This window comes from Ahaetulla prasina, chromosome 3 (genome assembly GCF_028640845.1).
Source record: "Ahaetulla prasina isolate Xishuangbanna chromosome 3, ASM2864084v1, whole genome shotgun sequence".
In the NCBI taxonomy this organism is placed as follows: Eukaryota; Metazoa; Chordata; class Lepidosauria; order Squamata; family Colubridae; genus Ahaetulla; species Ahaetulla prasina.
In genome coordinates, this window is record NC_080541.1 from 192,519,681 (window position 1) to 192,547,585 (window position 27,905).

At 39.4% G+C, this 27,905-nt stretch overlaps 1 protein-coding gene across 2 annotated transcripts; it reads right to left on the bottom strand.

Moving 5' to 3' along the window:
• On the bottom strand, positions 1-27,680 carry E2F1 (E2F transcription factor 1). Of its 2 annotated transcripts, none has more exons than XM_058177069.1 (7): positions 26,734-27,680; positions 14,475-14,565; positions 13,424-13,643; positions 10,645-10,797; positions 9,405-9,519; positions 8,005-8,209; positions 1-5,393 (listed from the first exon to the last, which is right to left on the bottom strand). In XM_058177069.1, exons 1-7 carry the CDS (start codon positions 26,959-26,961, stop codon positions 5,143-5,145), a joined length of 1,263 nt encoding a protein of 420 aa, XP_058033052.1. In that variant the 5' UTR covers positions 26,962-27,680; the 3' UTR covers positions 1-5,142. The 2 variants fall into 2 exon arrangements, with proteins under 2 accessions (XP_058033052.1, XP_058033053.1); XM_058177070.1 differs by lacking the exon at positions 26,734-27,680 and adding an exon at positions 15,015-15,228.
• Between the last annotated feature and the right edge of the window lie 225 nt (positions 27,681-27,905).

The window sequence follows — 27,905 nt, forward strand, 5'->3', positions numbered from 1 at the left end:
TCAAGAGGAAATTATTAGAAATGTTTATTAAAACTAAAGGCACAAATCATGAACAAGGCTTGTTATTAAAAAGAGGCACAGACAAAAACGTGCACTTCCCTCAATGTTCAGGCACCTGGAAAATGCTGCAGGTTTTGCAACACATTTGGTCACTCAGTTGCCAAAGGATCTTGGGTGTCTGTCCTGGAAACTTACCAAAGAAGTTGCAATCCTTAAGAACTATAACAATTTCTCAGCAACCTTTAGCCACCTCCAACAAGATCCCCCAACTTTTACAGATAATGCTTTGAATCCACATCACTTACACCGGGCACTCTTAGTTCTCTTGCTGGGGTAGATACAGCACCTTCTCCTCTGCTGTGCTTTCAATTTTAATAAAAGAACTTGCCCAACTGGACTTCTCATGCTCCTCACTAAAAGAAGTCTGCTGAAAAGAGAATCATGTGCACTCTAGGCTTATTTCTTTGATCCAATAGATTTTAAGGCTTTGTAGAACTATTTGCATTATGAGCTATACTAAGTGCTTCCCATTCGGATTAAGGTACCAGAGCTCTCTGGCTCCAATCCTCCCTGGTTCTTAGGTCGATAGCAGCAACATTATCTGGGGTGCATATGTCACCATGTTCAGAATCAAGATAACTTGTTAGAAGGAAGGGGGCAGGGTGGATGGGTTTTCTTATAATAGGCTTCTGGTGCAACAGGCATTCTTGTTCAAGCATGTACCTGATTCTCCAAAAATCATTTTAACCACAACAGCAGCAAATGATCTTAGATCTTTATTCTTAAGTGCTTGGAAATTCTTGCTAAACATCTGGAGGTCACCATTCCAATCCGTTACAGAATGTTCAATTTTGCTGTGCAAGGCCAACTTGCATAAATCATGGTCTTCTCATAGGTTGCCTGCAACATACCTCTGCATTCCATCCTTAACTCAAGTTGTGTCTTTTTTTTTTTTTTAAATATCTAGATGCTTTTCTCAGACTGAAGTTTTTGACCATTGGCCATTTTCTCAGCTATCAATGGTGCTCATCAGTTTATTTAGGATCTTCCAATCCACTGCTTTAAATAGAGGGGCTGGAGGTCGTCCTTCTTTCAAACAACACCCTGCTTTCTTAGCCATGAGGGTTACCCACACTGAGGTAAGGTAAGAAGGCATGAGATGTGAAGATCATGACTTGAAAAATTATGGAATAGCTTTCTGTTGCAGGTGATGCTGAAGCTGACAGATGAAAATATTAAACAGCATTTTAATGTAGAAGTGAAAATTGAGATTATCAGGGAAGATAGTGGCCATCTTATCTGTTGAATTGGAAGAAACTTGAGAGGTCCATAGGAAGTTATAATGCAATTATGCATAATTTTGCCCCAGTCCCAAACCGGCAGCAGAACAGGGTTCAAATCCTGACTTATTATAGAAATAATGTTCATCTCATTGAACCATACAGTATACTGCATTTTGCTGAAGCCTCTTCAGGGACTTTTGCAGGACAACATTATAGTAAAAATTATGGGGTGTTTGTCATTTTATCATAGATAATTATGCTGTACTTCTCACATTCTAGGTAACTATCAAAAAGGAAATACACTCAAGAATTATCTAAAATGTAAATAATACAGCATAGTTAATTGCGTTGATATATCCAAAAACGGGGCCCTGGCATCATAGCATTTTCCCCCCCAACCATTAAGAATAGAACATCAATTCAGGAAAGTATTGGAATACTCCAGTAAACAAATATCAACACAATCTTTAGAAAATCTGTTCCCTTATTTTCTAGCAAAACTTTTTTCTTCCGAAGGGGGGAGGGGCTGGTACCCTGCACTAGGTAAGCTAAAGAGAAAAAATATCTGGCACATTACAGTGACTTTTGTATGAGCTGCATCAGAAAGAAGTTGGCCAAAGCAGCACTTGTCTTCCCTTGTAAAAGCAAGATGTGCTCAGAATGGATATATCAAAAGATATAAATCTATCAATGAGCCCTTTGGAACAGATTGTCACTCTGTTTGCTGCAGAGGGAGATATCCACATTACAGAAAGATAAACATGTCAGAACAGTAAGATGACCTATATACAGAAATGCCATCCAGATTTGTAACCCTGTTGCTCTGTAGATAAATTGAATTAAAACTGCCATCAGCCTCAATCAACTTGGCTAACATTTAATATTATATCCAGATAAGAGTCACTTAGAGAGATCAGTAATGAATGTGAATATGATCAAATTACTCTCCTGTTTGTATCTGAATCAAGAAATAAGGTGTACCTTGGTTACAGAGAACATGTTGTGCCAGCTATTATTCTGAAGTAGTGCAGTCTAAGAGAACACGGCCTTAAGTTTCTTGAGGACAATCTAGTTGCAAATGTCCAACTTGGAAAATCCGATGTTTGGAGAGAGTTAGCTGTTTCTCCTTATGCAGAGCCTAGCAACACAGGGATAATTTTTAACTTGATTCAGCTTTAGGAACTGGCAACCTGAGAAAGAGTTGAAAGGTGAGGAGAGAGGATGGGAATCACGGTGTGTATATGTTTGTACAGCCACGTGCTGCCTGATGAATTTTGATTTGAGGAAGCATATTTATTATATATGTTACCTGAAGAAGACCCACTTAAGAGATGCTTTTGTTCAGGCTTTGTTCCCCCTAAAAAAAGCTCCAATGAAATTTAAATTATTTGGGACTAGGTGTCACAATGCTTTAGATTAGTAGTTCTCTCATCTGTTAAGAACACTAATGCACAACTCCCACCCAAAGCCACACACCAAGTCATGGTTACCTTTCCATAAAGCAAAATACGCTCCTAACATGTAGGAGCACACTTTGGTGAGTTCCAGTAAATAATACTTAAAGGACTAAGAAGGCACCTCAGGGACAGCACCAATTACTGCTTTGTGATGCACTAGGAACAACTCCTAGTCAAGTTGATGGCATTCTTATCTGCTGCTAAAGCCCCATTCCTTCAACTAAAGCTACTTCGCAAAATGGATAAACCTGGAATAAAACTATTCCTTCCACAAACTCTTATCCTAGCACAGTGTGTGTTTCCCTCCCCCACCCTCCCTTTCAACATACCAAAATATTTCTCTACAGCACTGTTTCTCAACCTCAGCAACTTTAAGATGCATGGACTTCAATTCCCAGCATTGAATGGCTGAGGAATTCTGGGAGTTGAAGTCCACACACCTTAAAATTACTGAAGTGGAGAAATACTGCTCTACAAGATGAACCTGCTGTTCATCCTCTATGAATAAATAGCATTTCAGTTCATTTGTCTTGACCAGTCATACTCTCTCAACATATTGATGAGACATTGAATCTCTTCGCTATTCAAGGCTCTCTGACTACAGCCTGCTTGTTCCCAGGTTCTCTGCTGCCTCTTGCTAGGTCAGCAATTCTAATCAGATCCCTAAAGGGTCTCTTTCCACATACCTGGACATGTTCGAGTTCATGCACCCATATTCCTCTGACACTATCCTTTATCTTCCAGGAACACTGGATGGAGCCACATAAATAATAAATAAATAATATGAATCCATGATTTCTGGACACACCTTATGCTTAGCATGGGGATTGGGATAATAAGGAGAGCGAGTCAGTATTTTTCCCTTCACTTTACAGGAAAGAGGCAAACAAAGGCATTGGTTGGTTGCTGTCTCACAATACTGTGTAGGATTTAACCTCCCTTACTATCATGGACAATAGTCAGCAACCCTCCCTTTCCTCCTGCTGAAGCAAAATGTTCCAGTAACTTCATTTCCTACAACAAGCAGTGTCCCCTCTGCCTTGTTGGCTGTCTGCTCTAAACCTAAAGACAGCTGAGCAGAATGAGCACCTCACAATTAAAAAAAAAATCACCATAATAAAAACCCATCACATCCCTAGATAGATATAGATGTATTCTACCAGGGAATGGACTTTCCACAAAATAATATCCATAGTGGGAGGTGAGGAACACCCAAAATAAATAAATAATCTGTACAGGACCCTACTTAAAGCTTTATGGTGAGGCTTATGAGGAAAAAGTATTTTGCATCGGTATCCAGAAACAATTCACCCCACCATTCTTGGTGCCTCATATTTGAAAGCCAGTTTCTCCTTTTCAACCAGAACATTTTTTTAAAAAGAGCAAAAAAATAATAAATGCCCACCCATTTTTCTAACGCATCCAATTACCCATTACCTTTCATTAGTTTGAGCAGCATGTTTAACAAAAGGCTCCCATTGTATCTCCCATCCTATTCATCCACTTGGTTTTCTTTCTTCTACTTGACCATTGTTTAACTACGGAGTTGCAAATCTCTGGTTTATCATTTGCCAGCATACAGAATTTCCCAGTCCTAGGGACTGGGAAATGCCAGCCAACCAGGCAGAGATGGACTGCAAGAGGACAGATCAATGACTGTTCTGAGAAGTACCATTCTGGTCACCTTCTCCCACTGCTGCCTGGCAGAAAGGTGTCCCTCACAATAATGTGCTCAGTGCTTCTGCCACACAACCCAAACAGCCTGCTGAGAAAGGAATGGAGGGGCCCCATTTTCTAAGGATAGCTTCTGACCATCATGTTTTTCTAAGCCAAGATTGAGAAATTGCTCACAACATAGAAAATTAAGCACCTGATAAAAAAGGGGCCTGCCCACAGCCAAGTATTATCTAAAGTGAAATTCAGGGAAAGGAGTGGTTCAACAAGAATAACTAAGCTGCTGCAACAGCATCTCTAAAGCTATCCCTATAGATTCCAAACATGGCACCAGAGAATCAAGGTGACCCTACTCACCTATTCCTAAGTATTATTACAACTCTGGGCCTGGGCACAGCAGGCTTGAGGTGATGCCTGCTGTCTCTCGATCAGGTCACAAAAACAAGCTTGCAACATTCACAGCAGCAATTAGCTTCACAGCCATCTCCCTCAATTACAGGGAGATGGCCAGCAAAAGGCAGCCCTTCCAGGAGCTGAGTGCTCTCACTGTCACTGATGCCAGACCACATTCTGCCATTTTCCTTCCCTGGCATCTGATTTACAGCACACTGGCCCTGAAGATGACAGCTAGCCCTGGAATTATATTCAGAGGTCAGCTGCAAAAAGATTCCCCCATGGTGGGATAGAGTTGACCAGGTGGCACTCCCCTTTCCCCAACCCAAGAATATTCAGAAATCCAAGGAGGTGAAATCTCCAAAGTCACAGTCAAAGAGCTCACTGATGCCTTCACCCTCCTCGAGTCCAAAATGGTAGTCCTGAGTCTGGGGTGGTGAAAGTGCAATGAATTCAGAGGGCAGAAAACTTGAGAAGTCATCCTTGCCCTGCAGAAGCAAGGCATCCACGGAAGCCAGTGGTGAGAGGTTTACATCATCCCCGGGACACTTCAGAGGCAGAGTAGTCTCTCCAGATAACAAAGGTTCTGCCAAGAGATAAAGGAGAGACTTAGTAACCAGCAGAATAGATATACCCATGCCTTTAATCCCAAGTGAATATCCCAAATAAAGCCTTATCTGTACACAAAAACAAAGTTGCTTAATCTTCCAATTACGGTATATATAATATACAATGTTTGTTCCAAAATTGTATAAACAATTTTCATGGCTCAGCTGTAACTACAAAAATATCTGACTTGGTCTCTGTCACAAATTAGGTATAAATTACATATAATTTGAAACAAAATGTAAAAAAACTTTTCTTAGAAAAACTCATAAGAGAGAGAAATTCACTTGGTACAGAAATGTACCAAGTGCATTGGAATGCATTGCCTTTCTTTCCCATTTGTAGTTTTTTCCCATCAAGCCTTTCTACGTAGAGTCTTTGTAGAAATATGTTAGTAAAAACAAAGCTTTTGTCACCTTTCTCAGTGCTTCTCTATCCCACTAGATTGGTATTACAGTTATCTTTTGGTCAAAGTAGTATGTCCTGTGCATTAAAAACCAGAATATCAGCCTGAATAATACTTCAAGCGTTTAAGTTTTCCCTCTTATCATTTCCTATCTGGTTTCTCCTATATCATCTCCCCTAATGCCATCTGTTTCTATGCCTCCTCTCTTTATTCCACATCTTTGTCAAAAAGATTCAAAATAATCATCTCCACAGAAGTGCAGAACCAACAATGCAAGACCAACAACTCGCATACATATTGCAAAAGGATGTATTTGCTTTAGAGCTACGGTATTTGAAAATCTGGCTTGCTCTTGGCTCATAATTTAAGATCAGACGTGGGAGTCTTTCTTATCTAGTATATTTTGTATATTGAAAATGCTATGAAATAAAAACACAGAATAGAATATCCTCCCTTATGGCATTTTGATATCGGAATTCCTTTCTCTTAAGATAAAAATGGGTATGATTCTTCAAACTAGGGCCATAATTTACATTTACAACTGCTACCAAGCAAAATTATTTGTTTTGGAAGTTGGACAGATTTGAAGGCTGAATTTGTTTTGCCTAACAGAGGCTTAGCACAGTCATTTCCAGCTCAGTTTTGGCAGTATAATCTCAGCCTGAGAGAATAACACAGATTGAAAGGGATCAGTCTAAATATCAATAACAACAAAAATGAGACTTAGCAGAGTTCACAAACTACTGGACAATATCCCTAATTTCATATCCTAGCAAATAATGCTGAAGCTCATCCAATTGCATATTAGAAGAACAAGACATGAAAAGGCAGATACCAGCTGCTTTTAGGAAAAAAATAGAGCGCAAGAGATATTATTTCGGATGCATGCTGGATAACTGAGACAGCTGAAGAGCACCTAGAAAAAGTCAATATGTGCTTCACTGATTATAGAAAAGCCTTTGATGGTTCTCAAGGCAACCTGTGGAATATCTTTAGGAAAATGGAAATCCCAATACATCTCAGTATCCTTTGAGAAACTTACTGTCAGGACAGAAAGCCCCAGCCTGGATGCAATACAGTAAAACAAAACTGCAGGTAGTCCTTGACTTACAACAGTTCATTTAGTGACTGTTTGAAGTTACAGCAGCACTGGAAAAAGGGACTTATAACCATTTTTAACATTTATGGCCATTGTAACATGCCTGCGGTCATATGATCAATATTCAGACACTTGGCAACTGACTCATATTTATGACAGTTGCAGTGTCCCAGGGTCATGTGGTCACCATTTGTGACCTTCAGACAAGCAAAGTCAATGGGGAAGTCAGATTCACTTAACAACCATGCTACTAATTTAACAACTGCAGTGATTCACTCAACAACTGTGGCAAGAAAGGTCGCAAAATGGGGCAAAACTCACTTAACAAGTGTTTCACTTGGGCTCAATTGGGGTCGTAAGTCGAGGACTACCTGTACTATCTTCTTATTTATTCTACCATTCTGAATATATATACTGAGAGAAGCTGGATTGGAAAAAGATGAGCATGGTTTAAAATTGGAGGAAGAAACATCAATCACCTACACTGTGCTACTCTGACAGCTAAAATGCAAATGATCTGGAAGCTCTAGTAATGAAAATTAAAGAGTTCAGTGGAAAAAACAGGGGTAAGATTAAATATAAAGAAGACAAAACTAACAACAACAGGTACAGCAATCGGCCTTAAATTTGACAATAATGATATTGAAGTGGTGGGTTTTTATTTATTTTTTTGCTTTTTAAGATGGACTATCAACATGGACTCTGGGGGATGGTAGAGGACAGGAAGACCTAGAAGAACATGGGTCAGACACAACTTTGCGACTAACAACAACAAATCAACAAGAAAAGAACCAGAAATTAAAAAAAATTCCCCTTGATAGGGTGGTAATGAAGGCTTCAGAAAAACTATTCAGATATCATGATGCATTATATCTACAAAATGAAAACATTGTAGATAAAATAATTACGAGTATGCTTTTGTGTTCTTCCCAGTTTTATGTACTCTCTCTACTGAAAGGCCGCACTTTAGGAAATGCATAGCTGCAATAGTCAAAACACAAGCTTGACACAGAATTATTTGACTGAAAAGACTTGCTGGCCTCAGTTACTCCTGGATGCCAATTCTTAAGGGAACAATTGACATACCTTGGTCTCCACTCAGCAATGGCAAACTTGTATCCTGAGAAGGGTGTAGAAGCACAGAGGGTGTTGTTTGTGAAGATTCTGAAGAAGGTTCCTCAGGAGCCACTTTCAATGGACTCTTGGTGGGACTACAGACACCAGAGCTCTCTTCTGGGCACAGGAACACATCAACAGGGCCCTGAGTACTTTTCACAGCAATCTGGAAAGCCTAACAGAGATGGAGAAAAAAACATTTGGGGAGACATAGAAAACTGCATAAACTTCTGTTGTGAGGGTGGTAGTGGTAAGCCACTGTAGTTCTTTTCTATGAAGAATATTTTGGGAACATCAGTTTTATAAAATCTTCAGAATTTTATCTCTTTGTGACCAGATGACAATAAAATAAAATAAAATCGAAACATTTAACTCTTGGCTTATTTCACTATCTGGGACAACCATTGCTCATAACAATAGACAGTTCCTAAATTCTGCAAGGAAATTTTTGAGAACCCCTTTTCATCTCAGTATTTCATTGAAAAACATTCTATTTTGTAATAATCTCTGCTCATAGTTTTAATGCTTTGTAGAAAAAATATATTAAATCAAAAATGGTAAAATGAGAAAGGAAAAATTCCACTTGAAGCAATCTATTTTGTTGTATCTCGGTTTAACATTGCTATTCATGAGTTAACAAGGCTCTGCATCTGCCTAGACGTTAGGTAACAAAGGGCTGCAAAGCCTTTATTCTGTGCATCATTCTTGGCTCCAAATACAGTAACTTATTCTATTAGACTAACCCAATTCTATTAGACTAACCTCTATTTCACATGTCACAAACTTTCCTCACTATGTCAACAAATCTCTCCCCTTAAGTCACCAGTTATATTTGGTAGATTAGGAACAAAACATTGTGGCTTATCCTATAAAATGACATCTTCTTACAGGGCAGCACAGTAAGTGGATAGGGTTTCATTATTATCCACCGTTTAACTAATCTAGGATATAACGCTTTGTGCCAGTTGATTATTGTAAAATATTGCACAGTGTATCTAGCCCAATGACATACAGCTAAACTGTATTCAAAGAGACTGAACTCAATATGTCAAAGAGTGGCTTGGTTGAACTAGGCAGCTATAGAAATTGGATGGATGAATGGATGAATAGATCAGCAATCACATATACAAAATGTTGCATTTAAAAACCAAGCTTTCATGGATCTATCATATTGGTGGCAATATTTCTCAGTCATGATACTGTTTCAAGATATACTACACTTAAACGGATTTGCATAAACCTTTCCTACCTAATAAAGAATGGAAAGGATAAACATAGTAAAGAGGATTTGGATTCTGAATGTTAAGTGTGTAAGTATTCTACGAAAGGCCCCAAATGGCCTCTGTAATTCTTGGAAGCAGGAAGGTTACCTCTGCCGGATCAGAGACTTGCATCTGTGTCTCAGGGGGGGCTTTGATGACCATCACCAGCTGCTCTGAGGGGTCTGCAATGTTGCGTAGATCTTGGCAAGTCACATAAGCTGAAGTATGGTCAGTCAAGTTTTGTCAGAAATATCACAAGATATGTTTCAAGATACAAAACTTAGAACAACAATATACAACTGTCAGGCCCAAATCACTACTTATTGGGAAAGAAGCATACAAGAAGTCCTTGATTTATGAACGGTCATTTAACAACCATTTAGGGTTACAATAGCTTTAGACTAGCTACTTCCTTAATTTCAGGATGTAATTAATCTGGCCATAAAGATTTAATCTCATTCAAAATAACCATGTCTGTATGCCTGTTTCTATTTCTTTCTTTTTAATATTTCAATGCCAGTCTATTTTGAATTTTAATTATTTCCCTCTACAATTTCTGTGTAATAAATAATCTGTTCAAGACACACACTTTTAGTTGGAAAACAGTTAACAATTGTTAACTGTTACTCTCAGTGTTTTGACCTGCAATTTCTGAGATCTGTGAAATTCTCCACAAGTTTGCAGTGTGTCAGAAAATTGATTTCAATTATTCAAAATTATGAGCACACTCATTAGTTTAATACCTGTGGCAGTGAGGCATTGAAGAGATTAATCTAATCAATTTCATTCAGTACACTTGAGGCCTTACTACATATATCTTACCTGTGAAATGCAACTTGCAAACTTATTTTATTGGAATATTATTGCAAAGGAAAAAAATATCGGGCGGGGGGAGAGAAGAAAGGATAGCTGAAGTTTTCTCTCACATGCATATGTTAAGACTGTTCATTTACCAGAAAGGGTGGATTGCAGATATCATTATCAGGAACAGGTTCAGCTACAGAACTGCCAGGCAAAAATCAACAAGAAACATCTGACAGATGCACCACCACCCTTCTTTTGCTTCCTTTCTGAGATATATACACACATGTACACCTCCACACCTCACTGACAATTCAGAGCCTTAGCCAACAGCCAGGTAGGGATTTTCCATTAACTCACAGGGTGTGGAAGTACAAATTAAAGTACCAACACCCAATCCAGGAATGTTGGGAGTGCAGCTGCCTCTTTGGAATATGGTACTTTACTGCTACTGGTTACTGCAGAAGATTTGCTCCTATGAACCTGTTTTGTGCTCTATGATTGGATAAAGCCATCCAATCCACATTCATCTTGAAGAGAAGGATATTGCTTGTTTTCAGATTCCTCAGTAAGGATCTTGAATTGAGTAGTACACATCTGGATGAGGCTGTCCAGATGCTGTTCTGCTGCTTGAAGATCCTGTAGTTCCTTCATTAACATTTGACTTTTATTGGTGCTCGCCACAGAAGTCCGGTTCCCCCTAGAAAAAAGAATAAGGCAAGATAGGACCCGGGTACTTACGGGACCGCCTGCTGTTACCGTTTGCCTCCCACCGACCCGTACGCTCTCACAGAGAGGGCCTTCTCAGGGTGCCGTCCGCCAAACAATGTCGGCTGGCGGCCCCCAGGGGCAGGGCCTTCTCTGTGGGAGCTCCCACGCTCTGGAACGAGTTTCCCCCTGGTTTACGTCAAGTGCCTGATCTTCGGACCTTTCGCCGTGAGCTGAAAACGCATTCAAGCGGGACTGGCCTAAAATTTTATTGGGGTTATTTATATTTTAATATTTTAAATCGTTTTAAATTTGGCCACCTTATAATATGTTTGTTTTAATTTCTTTTAATATTTATACTGTGATTTTTTACTTGGCTGTACACTGCCCTGAGTCCTTCGGGAGAAGGGCGGTATAAAAATTGAATAAAATAAATAAATAAATAAATAAATAAATAAATAAATAAATAAATAAATAAATAAATAAGATGAAATACTCTGTGACTAATAACTTGGCAAGTCTTAGCATTAAGGTAGATGAGAAGTAAACTGCATTGTGTGCGCTTTCACATTGTCAGAACAACACAACAAAAGACAAACGAATGCTCAATTAAGTAAATTAGTTAATTTTTAAAGGGAAAGTTCAACAAATTACCTGGAGAAAATATTCTTGCCACATAGTAGTCTAATCCTATGTTGTCCCCTATAATCTTTAATATCTATATAAAGCCATTGGGAGAAATCATTCTGAGATTTAACCAAGGTATCATCAACAGGCATAAGAGGCTATGAAGGATATGTTCCAGGAGAGTAGGTGGCTAGATGGGAACCAATAAACTATGACAGAATCCTAACAAGACTGAAATGTTGAGAGGGAGGTTCCAGCCTATGAATTAAGAAGACAGGTAGTTCTAGATAATTTTGAGCTCCTTCAAAGCAGCAGATGGATTAAAGAATAACTCCAAGCGATGCATTTTGTAACTGAAGACCCATGTGTCACAGTAACTAAAAGTCTTTAATTTTTTTCTGGATCAAGTGATCCTTGTCTTAATAATCCCATGTTTGAACAAAGATAATTCAGTTTTTATGGGGTTGCCTTTGAAACCTATTCAAAGACTTTAGCAAGTGCAGAATTCAACCTCTTGGTTACAGTTAGGGTAATTGACTGTCATACAAAGTCATTAGAGACAGTATAGCTATTCGTTTGCTTCTAAGACTATATCCGTGCTGATTTATGAGAATATTCCTCCAATATATCAGATTGACCTTTGTAGTGGACCTGCTTAGGGACCTTTCTGTGAGAAATGCCTGGAAAGTAGTGACCCAAGCAACAATCTTCTTCTCATTGATCATGTCTAATATATCCTGAGCGATCTTAAGGTATTTGAGCCTAGGCTTTTATATTCTTAGTTTCTTTCTGCAAAATGTTCTGGAACTCGTAAGTGTATAATATCATCAGGAAGCTTCAGGAATTTGCCTAAAGTCATTCCTTTCCCATCTTAATTATTTCATTCTCTTCTCATCCACATTTAGTGATCACCAAGCATGCTCACTTCTCATTTATATATTAGAATTATTTTCTGTCTTTCTTTCAGGATCTCATTTATGGTATGAATTGCACTCCACTCCTTCTACAAACATTTTTTCGTAACAACATAGCTGTAAGATATACTGGGATAAGAGATAATGTCTGACCAAAATAATTCAGTGAGCTTCCATGGCTTATAAGAGTACTCTTTAGTTGTAATCCAATATGTTAATCATTGCATCATATTGTCAGTGACCAGTTTTCTTGTAAATCTGCAAACTTAAAAATTCCCTGAGTCTCTCATCTATAAGCCATAGTACCAATAGTATAAACACGGTTGAAACAATAATGTTGTCATTTTGCAAGAATGTTGGATTACTGCTAGAACAGGGTAATCCACCAACCGATAAAGCTTCAGTTTTCATATTTAACAGTATTTATTTCTATCTGATAATAAGCAGCAAAATACACTAAATTCTCAGAACATAACTTTACAATAAGCAACAATTATATGTTCAGGGAGAAACTGATGGGTTAAAATCATTTACGCAATTGATTAAATTTTCATATACAATTATTGTCTTACTTTTAACTAAATTGAGCACAGATTAATGAACTTTTATTCATGATATTCTCACTAGTCTAATGTTATTAATGTGATTTTCCTTGCAATAAATTTCTTCCCTGAAGTATTGCTTTAAAGTAAATTAAGACAAATGACAAATATTCTTTTGAATATACTTCCACAAATGCACAGAGGTATCTAAGAGGTTATAACAGAGTAATCTTACAGACATATACCATTTGTAATTTTGTTTTAGGATAATTCAGATTATCATGTTCTAGTTCTCTTGATTGAAAGCACATACAGGCTTTCAATTTATATTGAAAGCACATATAGACATACAAAGAATCTATAACTATTTATAAATAGTTAAATAAACATACCAATAAAATAAATGGAAACTGTGGCAACTTAATATGTAACTATTATACAGACAGTGCTCTATTTATGGGTTACAATATAACAGAGCCAAACAAACATCATCAGAACATCAAGTTGGAAAACTGACAGGTGACATTCTACTTACAGCCATTGGATGTGGTTCTTGGATTTCTTGGTGATGAGCTGGATCCCCTCCAGGACATTTGTTATGTCATAAATACGCCTCTTCTGCACTTTTAGTACTTCAGCAGCCCAGTTGAGATCCACAACACCATCAGGAGACTGACTCAATAGCTCTAAGAAGCGCTTGGTGGTCAAGTTGAGAGAAGTTTCATAGCGGGATTTCTCTCCAGGAGACTTTAAACCTGGGGATGAATCAGGGCTTAATTACAACTAGCAAAGTAGCTGCAATTCTTCTTAAATAAATCTCAACCTTAAACTATCAATTTGCTTGGCATGCACTATTCATTTGACAAGAAAGCAAGCAATATTGTTGGAGATAGGCATCCTCTAGCTAAGAGTATCTATCATTCTCTCGGTCTCATCTAGCCTGAAAGCTGCAATGACTACCCTAGAAATAGAAAGAGAGGAAGAAAACACCACCCACCTTTCCCACACGGACCAAGTATGTTGCTAAGATACATTGTGGGGAGATGAAAAATGGATTGTATTACCAAAAGAATTGAATCTGGTTACACATTTTGGATGGATTGTACACTTCAAACTGTCCAAAGTTTCCTTGAAGTGCAGGATGGGCAGCATATAAATTGCATGAATGAATGAATGGCAGTTGTGGATAAGATAGCATCATATGCCAAACCCAACTGTGAACTCAGATGAGACTTTCAACTTCAGCAATGAGTTAAAACAAATGCCTGTGTTTCAAGGAAATTAACCTTTTAAAAAATGAAATCTCTGGGTTTTAGGGTGCTAAATTTTGAAACCCCAAAAGCAACTTTGCACAATATATGTCATTTCAGAAACAAAAGCCATTTCTCTCATGAATTCAAAAGCAAAGAGAGCCTGAAAAAGCATCAACACTCCAGTGTCCTAGTACTAGCAGTCATTTCTGAGATTTTACTAGATCAATTTCAGTGTATCTCAATAGTTGTATTGAGAATGTGGCATTATTTAGCCACAAGGGACAAAGATTCTTGAACTAGCTGCAGCAATTAAAGTACCAGACATATTAGTACCTTTTATAGGATTTTTTGCTTTTCCTCGAGGCACCTGAGCATTCTCTGCAATGTATTGATGGTCAGTCTCCAAATTCAATTTCCGTTTTACCTGGAAAATAAGTGAGATTTGTAAATAACCACACCACGTAAGCTCTAGTGAAACAAGAAGCAATCATGTAAAACTAGGAGCATATCTACACATCTTACTTTTATTGAATAAGGGCTGCCTTTAAATGAAAGGACATTCTGAGTTGCCTGAACCATGAGATGGGTGGCAAATAAATTTGATGAATAATAAATAAAATTAATATGTGATAGATAGGAAGGAAGGAAGGAAGGAAGGAAGGAAGGAAGGAAGGAAGGAAGGAAGGAAGGAGAAAAGAAAGAAAGAAAGAAAGAAAGAAAGAAAGAAAGAAAGAAAGAAAGAAAGAAAGAAAGAAAGAAAAGGATGGCATAGTGAGAGCTACACTGCAAAAATAAGGGGGTGGGGAAATTAATTATTACATTTAATTACTTGAATTAACATATTAACCTTATAGGTCATTTAGTCCAACCCACCGCTCGAGCAGGAGACTCTACACCATTTCTGACAAATGGCAATCCAGTAACTTCTTGAAAGCTTCCAGTGATGAAGCTCCCACTTCCATTGTTCCATTGATTGATTGTTCTCACTGTCATAAAGTTCCTCATTTCTAGGTTGAATCTCTCCTTGGGCAGTTTCCATCCATTATTCCTTGTCTGGCCTTCGGGTGCTTTGGAAAATAGCTTGACCCCCTCCTCTCTGTGGCAGCCCCTCAAATAATGGAACTGCTACATTTTTAACGTATTTAAAATATGGTTTTTTGGTGTATAAGAAGCCCCCCCCCAAAAAAAAAATGGGTGGAAGTGTCTGTGTGTCTTATAAAATGAATGTTGCCAAAGGCCCACCCACACGCCGGCCCCCACCCTTCGGCCTCTGCCTCCCAGCAATTTACCTCCTTGTAGCCTGGTCAGCTTCACCACAGCCTAATTTAGCACAAGCAGCTGATTGGCAGTTGGATCGGCCTACCGGAATACCGTCTATCAGCTGTTCCAGGCTGCAGGGATTGCCACCATCCATTGCTACTGCCACCTATCGCTGCCTCAGGGCGCCCCATTTTTTGCCTCTGCGTGCCCCATATTTGGCCCGTTCCAGGCAATAGGGATAGGTGGCGTTGGCAGCAATCCCCGCTGCCTGGAACAGGCCAAAAACAGGGCACATGAAGGTTGAAAATGGGGCGTGCAGAGGCAGCAATAGGCAGCAGCAGCGATGGGTGGTGATGGCGGCGACGGGCAGTGGTGATCCCCACAACCTGGAATAGCTGATAGGCTGTATTCCAGGAGGCAGATCCAACCGCCAATCAGCTGCTTGTGCTAAATGAGGCTGTGCTGAAGCTGACCAGGCTGTTTGCTGCAAGGAGGTAAATTGCTAGGAGGCAGAGGCAGATTTTTTCCCCCTTGTCTTCCTCCTCAAAAGCTAGATGCGTGTTCGCACCTAGTCCGAAAAATATGGTATGTTCATTTCCTCAATTTTAAAATATACTAAAGGCAAAAATTAGTAGCAGCTTTGGTTTTCCAGTTTCCACCTACAAGCAGTTCATCTTGCTTGCTGTTCTATCAGTTTCAGAGTGAACCTGATGATAAAACTCTGACCAGAATCCCTCCTCTGTTGCACTAGTGGTTGGATTATAAACTTAGATGACTATTGTAAAGGTTGTCTATGAAGTTTAACTGATATTATCCAGTCACTTTAATAGCCTCTACAAGGCCAAGAGAGTAGGGGCCATTCCGAGGGTGTATCTAGCACATTTGACACACAGAGCAACTATTTCCACTCATCAAATAGTACCATGAGGTTCTGGAACTTCTGCTGATTCTATCTCTGTCATTGCAGCCACATCACTGACTGCCAAAGAGCTGACCAGCACAATGGCAGCAGTGACCAACTCTATACCAGCTGCTGACTTTCTGGATAATCTGCTATCTTACATCCACTCATTGTCTCAATCTGGGGCAAACCATTCCCACCATTTGATTTTAGTATGCCCTAGGATCATTCTCATCTTAAGGAAAAGGATGTTCCATAGGAAGCAAGCTGCCACCAAGAACATCAAATCATACACTAGTTGGGGAGTACACATGGTAGACAGTCCCTAACCATCCAGGTCAGATAAGCAGAATTTATAGAGAAAAGACGATGACTTATTGTCTTAGGTAAGCAGGGTGGAAGGCATATGTGCTTTAAAGCAGGGGTCCCCAGTCCTGAGGCCCATTGAGAACTGGCCACAAAAGCAGCAGGCAAGCGGAGAAACTCCATTTGCACAAGTGGGGAGCACATGTGCTCATGCGCAAAATCTTCATTTGCACAAACAGAGCTTTCTCACACTCACACACACCATTTGCACGGAACCATCCCCTCTCCCCTTCACTGCCACTGCCCCCCACTGGTCTAGAAAGGTTGGGGCCCACTGCTTTAAAGGCAGTAATTAATATTTTGAATTTTACTTGGAAACAGACTGGCAATGAGTACTGCAGGACTGGACTGGAAGCAAGAGGGCCATTGCATGCTGGCCAATTGAAGATTTTAGGTGATCTTAAAATACAGCCCTATGTAGATCAAATTAATTGTAGATTAAATCTAATTTGCAAATGATATGGGCATCACTGTCCTTAGAATATTCAGTCTAAGTGAGGAGACCCATTAATATAGAATGGAGAAAAGTTCTTTAACTCTGGAAGAATTCCAGGATATTTTGCAAAAATGTAGAACTTTCTTTTACGATTGTCCATTTCTATAAAAATGGGTTCAAAAGAGGAGACAAAAGAGAAACAATTCAGAATCAGGCTGCTTTGGATATGGATTTAAAATTGACAGCATACAAGAATGACATTGACAAGGATGTTACATAAAGGATTAAAAATGAAAGTGGTGATATTTTAGTACAAAAGGGACACACAAATTGTACATCGGAAGAAAGACTTCGATGTGTGGATTTCAATTCAGAAGAGTGACTTGGATACTTTTTATTTTGAACTTACAAAAGAGATGTGTTATACCTATGAAGGAGTTCCTGAGAAAAGATAAAGAGAGAATGAAAAGAAACCTTTTTCTGGGACACTACTTAAAAGGAATAAACTTTAAAAAATAACAAGATTTAAAAAGTTGGCTCATTCAACTAAGGTTAAAATTATATGATTTTTTTCTAGCAGCTTTTAGTGGGATAAGGACCGAATGAGGATGCTTGAAAGGTGATAAAAATAAGATAAAGATATGGGAAAAGATTTTTTCTTGTATTGTTAGAGAAAGTTATCAGCTATTCAGTATGTTGATGTTTCTAGTAGTTCTTAATGAAACCTTTTCTGATTAACTTTGAATGATGAAGCTTTAAAAATTTTATAGCTCTAAAACATGGAGAGAAGATATTTGTATTTCTAGAAAAAAGAGTAAGTTATTCTACAAAGTAAATGAAAGGAATATGCAAGTTGTGGAACAACTTGCCTCCAGAAGTTGCTCCAACACTGAAATTTTTTAAGAAAATGTTGAATAGCCACTTGTCTGAAATGGTGTAGGGTTTCCTGCCTGAGCAGGGGGTTGGACTAGAAGACCTCCAAGGTCCCTTCCAACTCTGTTATTATGTTATGTTATGTTTTGAAAATTTACTTGTCTAAGGTTAATATATATTAAATTTGTCAATATATACTTTATATATAAATTTATATATACACATTTGCTAAGAGATAAAGGTAAGATATAGGATGAAGAGATTCTAGGTTGAAATGAGAAGGATGTGACTGAAATTGTTTGTACTTACATTGATGAAGTGAAATGTCTTATTTTATTTATTGTAATTTGTTAAACAGAAATGAAAACAGGAATAATATAAAAATACAATGACAGGGACGATAGGCATGTTAGTGCACTCTACAGACCTCTTATGAAGTGAGGTCCACAGAAGTTGATTTGTGACTAAAACTGTGAAAATTTGTAGCTGAGGTAGAGCATTCCAGACTTTGACAACTCTATTACAAAAATTGTATTTTTTACATTCAAGTTTAGAACAATTTACATTGAGTTTAAAGCGGTTGTTCGCGTGTATATTATTGCGATTAAACAGAAAAAGTCATTTATAGGTAAAACATTACTACATACAATTTTGTATGCAATACCTGACTGCAAGCAACGCAGTTCCAACTTATCCAAACCAAGAATTTCGAGCCTAGTAGCATAGGGAATTCTATTATGTACAGAAGAGTGCAAAACTTTTCTCATAAAGTACTTTTGAACCCGCTCAATTGTACTAATGTCAGATATATAGTAGGGATTCCAAACAGTTGAACAGTACTCTAAGATTGGTCTAATTTTATAAGATTTAGTTAGTAATACAATGTTTCCAGAAAAGCAGCTTTGTAGAATTAAGTTTACAACTCTTAGTGCTTTTTTAGTAATGCTGTTACAATTAAGTGAAAAGTCTTTTATGTATTTTTATATATTTTTCTTCCTTCCACCCCTTTTTTCTCTCTGCACATTTTAGTTTGTATTAGTTTTTTATCTTTGTACTTTTAAAATTCAATAGCATTTAGTATTAAAGCTAAGGGTGCAATTGGCATACCAGCTGAAGCTGACAAAGGCTCTCCTGGTTGGAGCTTTTACCTGTTATTTGACCAACAGCCAGGAGGCTCCCAGATTGTGAACCTGTCCTTTCTAGGGAAGCACAAGAGATGAAGTTTCTTTGTAAGACACAGTTCTGGACTTGTTTCAATGCATTACATCAATTAATGGAAGTTTGCTCAGTGAAAATAATAGCTTAGGATATAATCACCTTATTCTTTCCTGTTAACTTTTCAGACATTTAGTTTCCATAATTACAATATTGTTTCAAAATACTTTGTTTTCTTATGACAATTACAAGAAATTATTAGCTAACATAATTAGAAATTGATAACCTTTAGTAGGTATGAACCAAAATTGGGGGAAAAAACTTGATCCTTTCTATATCTGTTACATTTTGTTATACTATGTGTTAATCTTGCTTCTGTAATTTTAAGAAGAAACTTATCTTTTCATTTTTCTCTTGTTTTACTCATAACCACCCATGCTTTTAGAAAAGAACAATCTAATTCCTTTTTGTCCTTTGGCCACTTAAGACACACCGAGATCAGGTCTCTCAGATAGAGCTCAGCTAAGGTTGACCTCTATTTGATCTAAGAATACATTGTTTGAATTTCTTCTTATTCACAGTTCTCAAAGCTTGCCTATGAACTTAACACTGGGAATATGCATTATTCTTTTTTTACTGCTGACTTAGTCTCTTGACCAATGACACCCTTCAAAATGTTCAATCTAGGAACACTGCTATTGTTTCTATACTTTCTTTTCTTTTGTTTGCATTGTCCTGCTCTCTTAAAGACATTATCTGGGCACAAGAAATATATTTAAAGCTTATATCAAGATGAAGTGAGATGGTGAAGATAAAGCAAAGAAAAAGGTGCCTACTCCCAATTTTTAAAGTAGTATCATTGCCTTTTGTCCTGTCTTCGCCATATTGTTAATTTTCAAAATAGTCCCAACCATCTTTCCCCCCCCCCCTATTTTTAAACATCGTATTCTTAAAACAGATGGACAAGAGATCTTTAAAACCAACAAGTTGGAAATTGAGGTAGTTCGAGAATTTATATTCCTTGGATAAAAAATTGTTCAAGATGGCAGTCTTACACCTGAAATCAAATGCAGGATAACCTTGGGCCATATGGCAATGGTTATTAACATGAAACAGAGATCTGGAAAAACAGAAATAATGATATACAGTAAATACAAAAAGCAGAGTAGTTAGAGCAATAGTATTCTCTATCATAATATATGGATGTGAGAGTTAGACACTAAGAATGGTCGATCGAACAATTGATGCCTTTGAACTGTGGTGCTGGCGTAAAGTATTGTGTTTACCATGGACAACCAGAACTACCAACAGAGAAGTGCTGAATCGCATAAAACCAGACATCTAACTAGAAGCCAAAATCACAAGACTACGTCTAATTTACTTTGGCCATGTCATGCATGCAACTTCATTGGAGAACTCAATGATGCTAGGAATGGTTAGTGGATCAAGAAGGGGAAAGCAAAGAACTCGCTGGCTTGATACCAATAAAGCTGATACAAAGATGGACATCCAACAACCGAAAGAAGCTGTGCTTGGCAGGTAGCATGGAGAGCCTACAACAACGATGGCTAACCTTTTTGCCATCATGTGCCAAAAGCAGGGGAGTGCAGAGGGGGGTCGCGTGTGTGCCCACACCCCTAATTCTATGCTCCCCGTCCCCCCCACACGACGGCACGTGGGCCCAGTAGGCCCATTTTTCATTTTCCCCAGGCTCCAGAGCCTTTCTAGGAGGCTGGGGAGGATGAAAACGGCCTTCCCTACCCCCTCGGAGGCCCTCCAGAGGCCGGAAAACGGCCCGTTTGCTGACTTCTGGTGGGACCGGAAGGCCTGTTTTTCACTCTCCCCAGGCTCCAGAGCTTTTCTAGGAGCCTGGGAAGGGCGAAAACGGCCTTTCCCACCCCACCCTGGAAGCTGGAAATGGCCTGTTTGCTGACTTCCATTGGGTCTCCAGGGAGGTGGGGAAGGCCGTTTTCGCCCTCCCCAGCCTTCTAGAAAGGCTCTGGAGCCTGGGGAGAGTGAAAAATGAGCCTTCCCCAACCCCCAGAGGCCCTTCAGAGGCTGGAAACAGCCTTTTTCCTGGCTTCCAGTGGGCCCATAAGGCCCAAAAATCATCATGCGTGCACTGGAGCTGAGCTCATGTGCCCACTGATATGGCTCCATGTGCCACAGGTCCACCATCACAGGCCTACAAATTTGCCAAGAGTCAGACACAACTGAATGGTTAATATTGACCATTTTTAAAATAATTACTAAGAGGGAAAGTTGTAATTTTTTTCCGTGAACTGGCATTGGTATTGGAATTCTCATTGGTATTGCTGGGATTGAACCCAGTTTCTATATTCTAAGATTGCAAAATTGGTTTCATTTTACAATATAGAGTATTACAGAAGTATCTTAATGAAAGAGGTAAGTAATGAAACTAAATCTCATCCTTCCCACCTGTGAGGAGAGCCTTCAGCCCTATCTATACCTACTTGCTTTGTGTATAACACACTTGAAATCCTAACAAGTCAGGCAGCTAAAATATGAGACAATAACTAATAAACTGGGCAAATTGGTTTGGTTTAACATTAATAAAATGTATTCTTATACATTTGACTGGTAGATATTTTTCACAATATATTAGAATTATTTCAGAGGATCTGAAAGCATGATAAAAATACTTCAGGGAGTAATTATACACATGTCTGAATGAAACCTTAGAAAACAAGCAGTTCCCACAGTAAAAGGAATCATGAACCCAGCATAAATTAAAAACACTTCACATCGTCATAAAACCAGAATTTCTAGAGGCCCTGGGTGAAAAGCTGCAGTAATTAAACCAGTTTGGATCTGCAGAATAGATATGGATACTGGAAAAATGATGCCAAGAATGCCTTCTGAATGGGAGTGAGGTTTGAAACTAGTGAATATGGTTAATGAACTATACAATGAATAAGACAATAATTTTTAATTTAGTCATGAGAAGTATTACTGTTTAATATGAACAATCTGTCTATGAGCTTGTCTTTTCCTGTCACATTTATGCCATAAAATGTTGCAACCAGCTTCTCCCTTCCTAGCTTGCAGAAAGCATGGCATTTCTATCAACACAAAACAGTAGTACATCTCTGTGAAAAATACAAGCACTGCATCATCACTGCAAAGAAATGAGAAAAAGACATAAACATCTTAATTTTAAAGGAATTAACAATGGCCAAAAATGCACTGCCTAGGAGAATAATCTCTTATCCTATTGCACTGTGGCCAGTCTTCCTAAACTGGATATTTTTCACCCAATGAACATCATTCAACAAATCAAGAGGCATGTATCCTTAATCCTAGGTGAGCCTTTAGTGAAGAACCATGGCTCTATTTATCCCTCCATAAGGAAAGAGTTGTTGAATGGTGTTCGATTGGGTGCTTCCACTAGGTTCCCTTGCAGATATGTGCTAGTCATTCCCAACTCTAGGGGGCGGTGCTCATCTCCGTTTCAAAGCCGAAGAGCCAGCGCTGTCCGAAGACATCTCCGTGGTTATGTGGCCGGCATGACTAAATACCAAAGGTGCACAGAATGCTGTTACTTTCCCACCACAGGTGGTCCCTATTTTTCTACTTGCATTTTTTACATGCTTTCAAATTGCTAGGTTGGCAGAGGCTGTGACAGATAACGGGAGCTCACCCTGTTACACAGCACTAGGGATTCAAACTGCTGAACTGCCAACCTTTCGATCGACAAGCTCAGCATCTTAGCCACTGAGCCACCACATCCCTCAAAATAAAAAAAATCAGTACAAAAGTGTACTGATGCTATTTTTATACATAAAAACCAGTGTCCGAACCCCCCCAAAATTATGTTAATGAATGATTACACATTACTAAATTGATTGAAAACTTCAATGGCAATGTAAATAATAAATATTCAGGTAGAATCTGAATTTGAGAGGGTTCAGTATATATTTGGCTATGTTGTTACATAGCCTTGAATCTCCAGTTTTTGAGCGATGCTGAGCACATGGGGGAAAAGGTAGCAGAAAACCATGTCAAACAATCAGTAAAGCCATGCTGAACTCTATTGTAGATCCATTATAAAGGAGAAACATCAGGGAGATTTTATATATACCTATTAATGTAAAGAAAGCATTTAATAATGTAAAGAACAGGAACATGCTTTATCTAAAAAGCTAATACTAACATGCCAAAACTTTAAACTGAATACTTTAGAATAAGAAATATTTTTCCAGGTTTAATCCAGAAATACGCTTGTTTTTTTAAGAGAAGTTCCTTCCTTATTCTCCATATGACTTCTTGTCAACCACAGTCATATAAATAATGTTCTAGGACACTGGCATCCTCCATTCCTTATAGGTCAAGCCCTCAAGCCCACTACTCAATGGCTTACATGATGGATAAATCAGATATTTTAAACCCTTCTCTGAATAACAGGCACCCCATGAGACAACAGAGTGAAAGTTCATTACAGATTCTTGACCCAAAAGAAGACCCCCACAGTTAAAACAAAGAAGCAACTGTAAAGCTTGCATGTACTGTAGGCTCCTTGACAGAAAGGGCCTCTGTGGGAGGAGGATGTTAAGCTAGCAAAAAAGCATTGTGGGCATCACCTCCCTTGTCCCGCCTGCTGAGAAAGAGCAACAATGTTTGCTACACTGGTCCATCAAACTCTTCCACAAGGAAACTCCAAGAACTTGAGTTCACCAGCAGTGGACCACTAAGGAAGAGAATTCTAAGCAATACAGCAAATGATATTTTTAACAGAATAACGACTGCAAGTTTGCATCATGCTAAATAAAACAACTTGATTGAGAAAGCAGGGAAAGGAGCTACAGGAGAACTTCCATTTTCTTCTATGGAAAGAATGTCATTTTTACCTTCTACACAATGGGCCAAAGTTCAATAGGAACAGTATTTCTTAATACAGAGACATGGAAACAGAAGCAATATTACTAAAATCGAATGTCTACAATGTGGCATTTCAAAGCTGTAACATTCTTTTATGAAAGACAGAAAAAAAACCATTTACATAGTTAATGGAGGAAAGTTAAATTACACTTTTTGTAGGAAGCGAACTGATCTGCTAAAATTATTTTATTTTGTATAAAATAACTTGAAATCTTTTCAGTCAGTCTCCATTTCTCTACCAATTTATGGAAGAGAGAAAGCATTCTGCCAGTTTTACCCTGAACACCTATTTATAAATTCAAGGTTTACAGCTCATATTTCTAATCAACAGAAGCTCAAAGCAGTTAACAAAACAAAAAATTACAAAATTAAGTTTAGAATTAGTCCTAAAGATAAAATTGAAAGTCTTGTAAAAACATACGGATAGGGACAGTGGAGGGGGGGCTCAAATATAATTCTGAAGGGTTTGCATTCACATGCAGAATACAGTTGTATATGTGAAAGATGCATACATATGTACACTTATTATCACTCTACTACAGTATGTTATCAGAAGCCCTAATCTCATACCTGACATTACATATTTAGTGCCATGTTTGCACATGCACACCGCTGACTCCATTGCAAACATAATAATAAACACGTGGGTGCTAAAGATAGAATTAATGCACACAATCCCTTTCTCCATCACCATAATATGTGGAAGAATATAACTGAAATAGTTTGCTTGATAACATTAGGAATCTTCGGGGGCCAAGCCCATTATTTTTTCACATCATTCCTTCATTTCAATTACAAACAAGAGCTCTCACTCCTCACCAGCATCTTTGGCTAGGCTTACAATATATTTCTCATCATTTCAACAAATGGGTCACAGATACACCACCAGTAGCATAGGTGGTTAAAAGCATGAAGAAACAAAGAAGTTCCCTTATACCAAGTCTGATTACTGTCTCTTTCAGGAATCTTCAGGAGTGGGGTTTTTTTCCCACTTTCCTTTTCTAAACTTGACCCCTTCTGCACACATACAAGGCACTCTACCATTGGGCCACAGCAGAAACATGTTGCAGACATCAAGAGTGTGCTTAGCTTTAAAGAGAGCAAGTACTGGTCCAGTAAAACAGAAATGTTTAGTCTAACTTCTCAGAAGTTGTACCCAAAGGATCCACACATTTAAAATTAGACAGTCTGTGGTACAGAAATCTAAAATCCAGATGGCACTTACTCCTATGTTATGATTAGTATTATAAAACCCTTCTCCCTCCAGCACCCTTGAAAGACCTGGTTATTTCTTTATATACACATTATGTGCACAACAGTATGCACAAATATTTTTAAATCTTATGTTTTTCAAGTTTGTTTTTTTCTTCCAAAGTATTTTAAAGAAAAAAATGTACAACACCATCAGCCATCAATAAAGGTACTGGACAAAAGTTAATGTTGACATTATTTCTATACATATATGCTTTTATAAAGACAGGTATATAGCTTTGTATGTGAATAACACTGGAACATCCTTAGGCTTTTTTTCCAGTTTAAACACTTTAATTCCAGGACAGAATAGCAATGAGACTTGCATTGCTGAAGCCACTTATTTCCTCTGCATGCCATGGCAAGCTCATTGCTTTTGGAATTCCCTTCTCTTTTGTATAATATCAAGCAGTATGCTGCTCCACAGAAAGCAACATATAGTACAACCAAAGCCAAACATTTGCTTTTGTTACTGCAAGAACAAATTGCACAGAACTCAGCCCTTAACATCCTGTAACAGGAAGTGAAGCTGCCTCATTAACAACATTTGCAGGCTATTGCTCTGTAAAGAAAGAAGAGGCCAACTATAACTCAGTTCACTTGCAAACAATTATAAATAAATGTAACTATCAGACTAAAAAACATATTAACTATGTAGGTTAGACAGGAACATTTTGCAGGATTAAGTTCTACAATTTCACATTTTGAGGCCTAGGCCTTTTAGTTAATCATTTCTTTGCATGTTTTCATGAGCACTCTGCCCTTCCTGCAAGTTTGCTGCATATGCCACGTTTAAGCAGCAGTATTTCAGTCACAAGTTTGAAAACTCTCCTATAATTATAGCCATCCAGAAAGTCTTGACAAAGGCATGTGTGTTTTAAAAACAATTATATCAGCTCACAGATACAACTGCTAGCATATCCTGCTATTCTTTAAATTTAAAACTCATAAAACAGGTCTAACCTAATACAATGGCCCTTCTTCCCCCATTGCTCAGATTCACACAGAAGTAACAAGCTGAATTTTATACATGGCAACAGACAGGAGGGCTTACGACCACTGGATTCTCAACATAGGATTTAAAAATAATCATAATCCACGTTTTATCACGATCGAACGTCCATTATATTTAGTCCAAAACAGTTTTTACTGTCTTTGATAGAATAATTTATACATTTCTGCACCCAGCACCACCAAGGCCCTCCTGCAGCTTGCTCGAGAAATGCTCCAGAATCAGGTCCCACCCAGCTCTAAACAAATGGCCTACACATTATTTGGCTAGCACGAAAAGAAACCCCCCTCTATGCCATTCACAGCACACATTCACGAACACGCCAATGCATTCATGCTACACGCGTGACACACACTTTGCACATTGAGCGGCACGTTTCGCTGCTGGCAAAACGCCTGGTTTCCTGGAAGGCAGCGACAGGAAAAAGCGGTGGCATTACCGGTGGCCGTTCCAGAGCAGGCCTCTGCGTTACGGTCTCCAATCTGGCGGGCTGTGGAGTGGCAAAGAGCAGCAGCTCGGTGTCCTTGTCTCCTTCGGACGCGGAGAGCTGGTCTGGAGTGGAAATGATCACGATCTGCTGTTCCATCACATGGATGGCCTCCGCTCCCCTCAGCAAGGCTTCCAGATCTGCCACATTCTGAGTTACTTCCAGCCCCTCCAGAGACATGGCACAAAGCGCTGGGACTCACATGCCCGAGAACTTGGAGGAAGGCAGGGTGGGGGTGGGGGTGGGGTGGGGGGGTGGGAGCCCGGGTTGCCCCCCTCCTCTCCACACACCGCAGGAAATCAGAACTGTTCCCCCCGTCTTGAGTCCCCCCACCCCGGAATCAAAGTCGCCTCAGCGGACTAATTCCATCGTCCCGGCCGCTGCGGTGGAGGGAGACACCGGATGGCAGAGGCTGGTAGGATGGAACACGCCCCATCCTCTTTTAAGAGCAGAGGCCCGGGAAATGGTGTCCGGAGGAGTCGCATCCAGCCAAGGCCCGAAGTTGAAAGGCGAGAGCGAGGAGGGAGAGCACCAGGGCGGCTGTGCAGGAGGACATCGGCGAGTCCTTCCTGGGCGCCGCTCGGGAGGGAAGGGGAAGGGGAAGGAAGGGTGGGGGTGGGGGGTTACAGACAGCAGCACATCGCGGGGCACTCTTCCATCCACGCTCTCGGGGCCAGTGCCGACTTCCCAGCTGCCCAGCCTTGTTCCCACTCGGGTCTCTCCGAGATTCTCCCCGCCCCGGCCAAAATCCAACGGAAGCTTTTTTCCCGCCCGTCTTTTCCAACCAGCGAGCTCAGCCGACCCGCTCGCGCTCAACTCAGGCACTGTTATTGTTCCCAGCTGGTCCCGGCCTCGCACACGTTTGCGCGCCAAATCCTTTTTGCCGCGAAAGCAGCACGAGCAGGCTACCGTCGCTCCCATTGGCTGAGTCAGCCACATCAACATTCGGCTTCAGGGGAGAGTCGCCCCCTTATTGGTCGCCGCTCCGAGATTGATACCTTACGCCGCCCTGTCGTTGGTTACGATCGGGCGGCCGCCGGAGCGCGGTGGGTGACGGCTCAAAACGTTCTGACAGCCTTCCAATGAGAGCGGCCCGGGTTGCGGAAGAGGGGGAAGGAGGCTGA

What these genes read in the sequence shown, in the direction of transcription:
- E2F1 (XM_058177069.1), bottom strand. Translation starts at nt 26,961, where the DNA reads ATGTCTCTGGAGGGGCTGGAAGTAACTCAGAATGTGGCAGATCTGGAA. An exon ending in AAGAACCACATCCAATGGCT is followed by an intron (nt 10,798 to 13,423) that starts GTAAGTAGAATG and finishes TCTTTTTTCTAG; the next exon opens with GGGGAACCGGACTTCTGTGG. An exon ending in GAGGAATCTGAAAACAAGCA is followed by an intron (nt 9,520 to 10,644) that starts ATATCCTTCTCT and finishes GACTGACCATAC; the next exon opens with TTCAGCTTATGTGACTTGCC.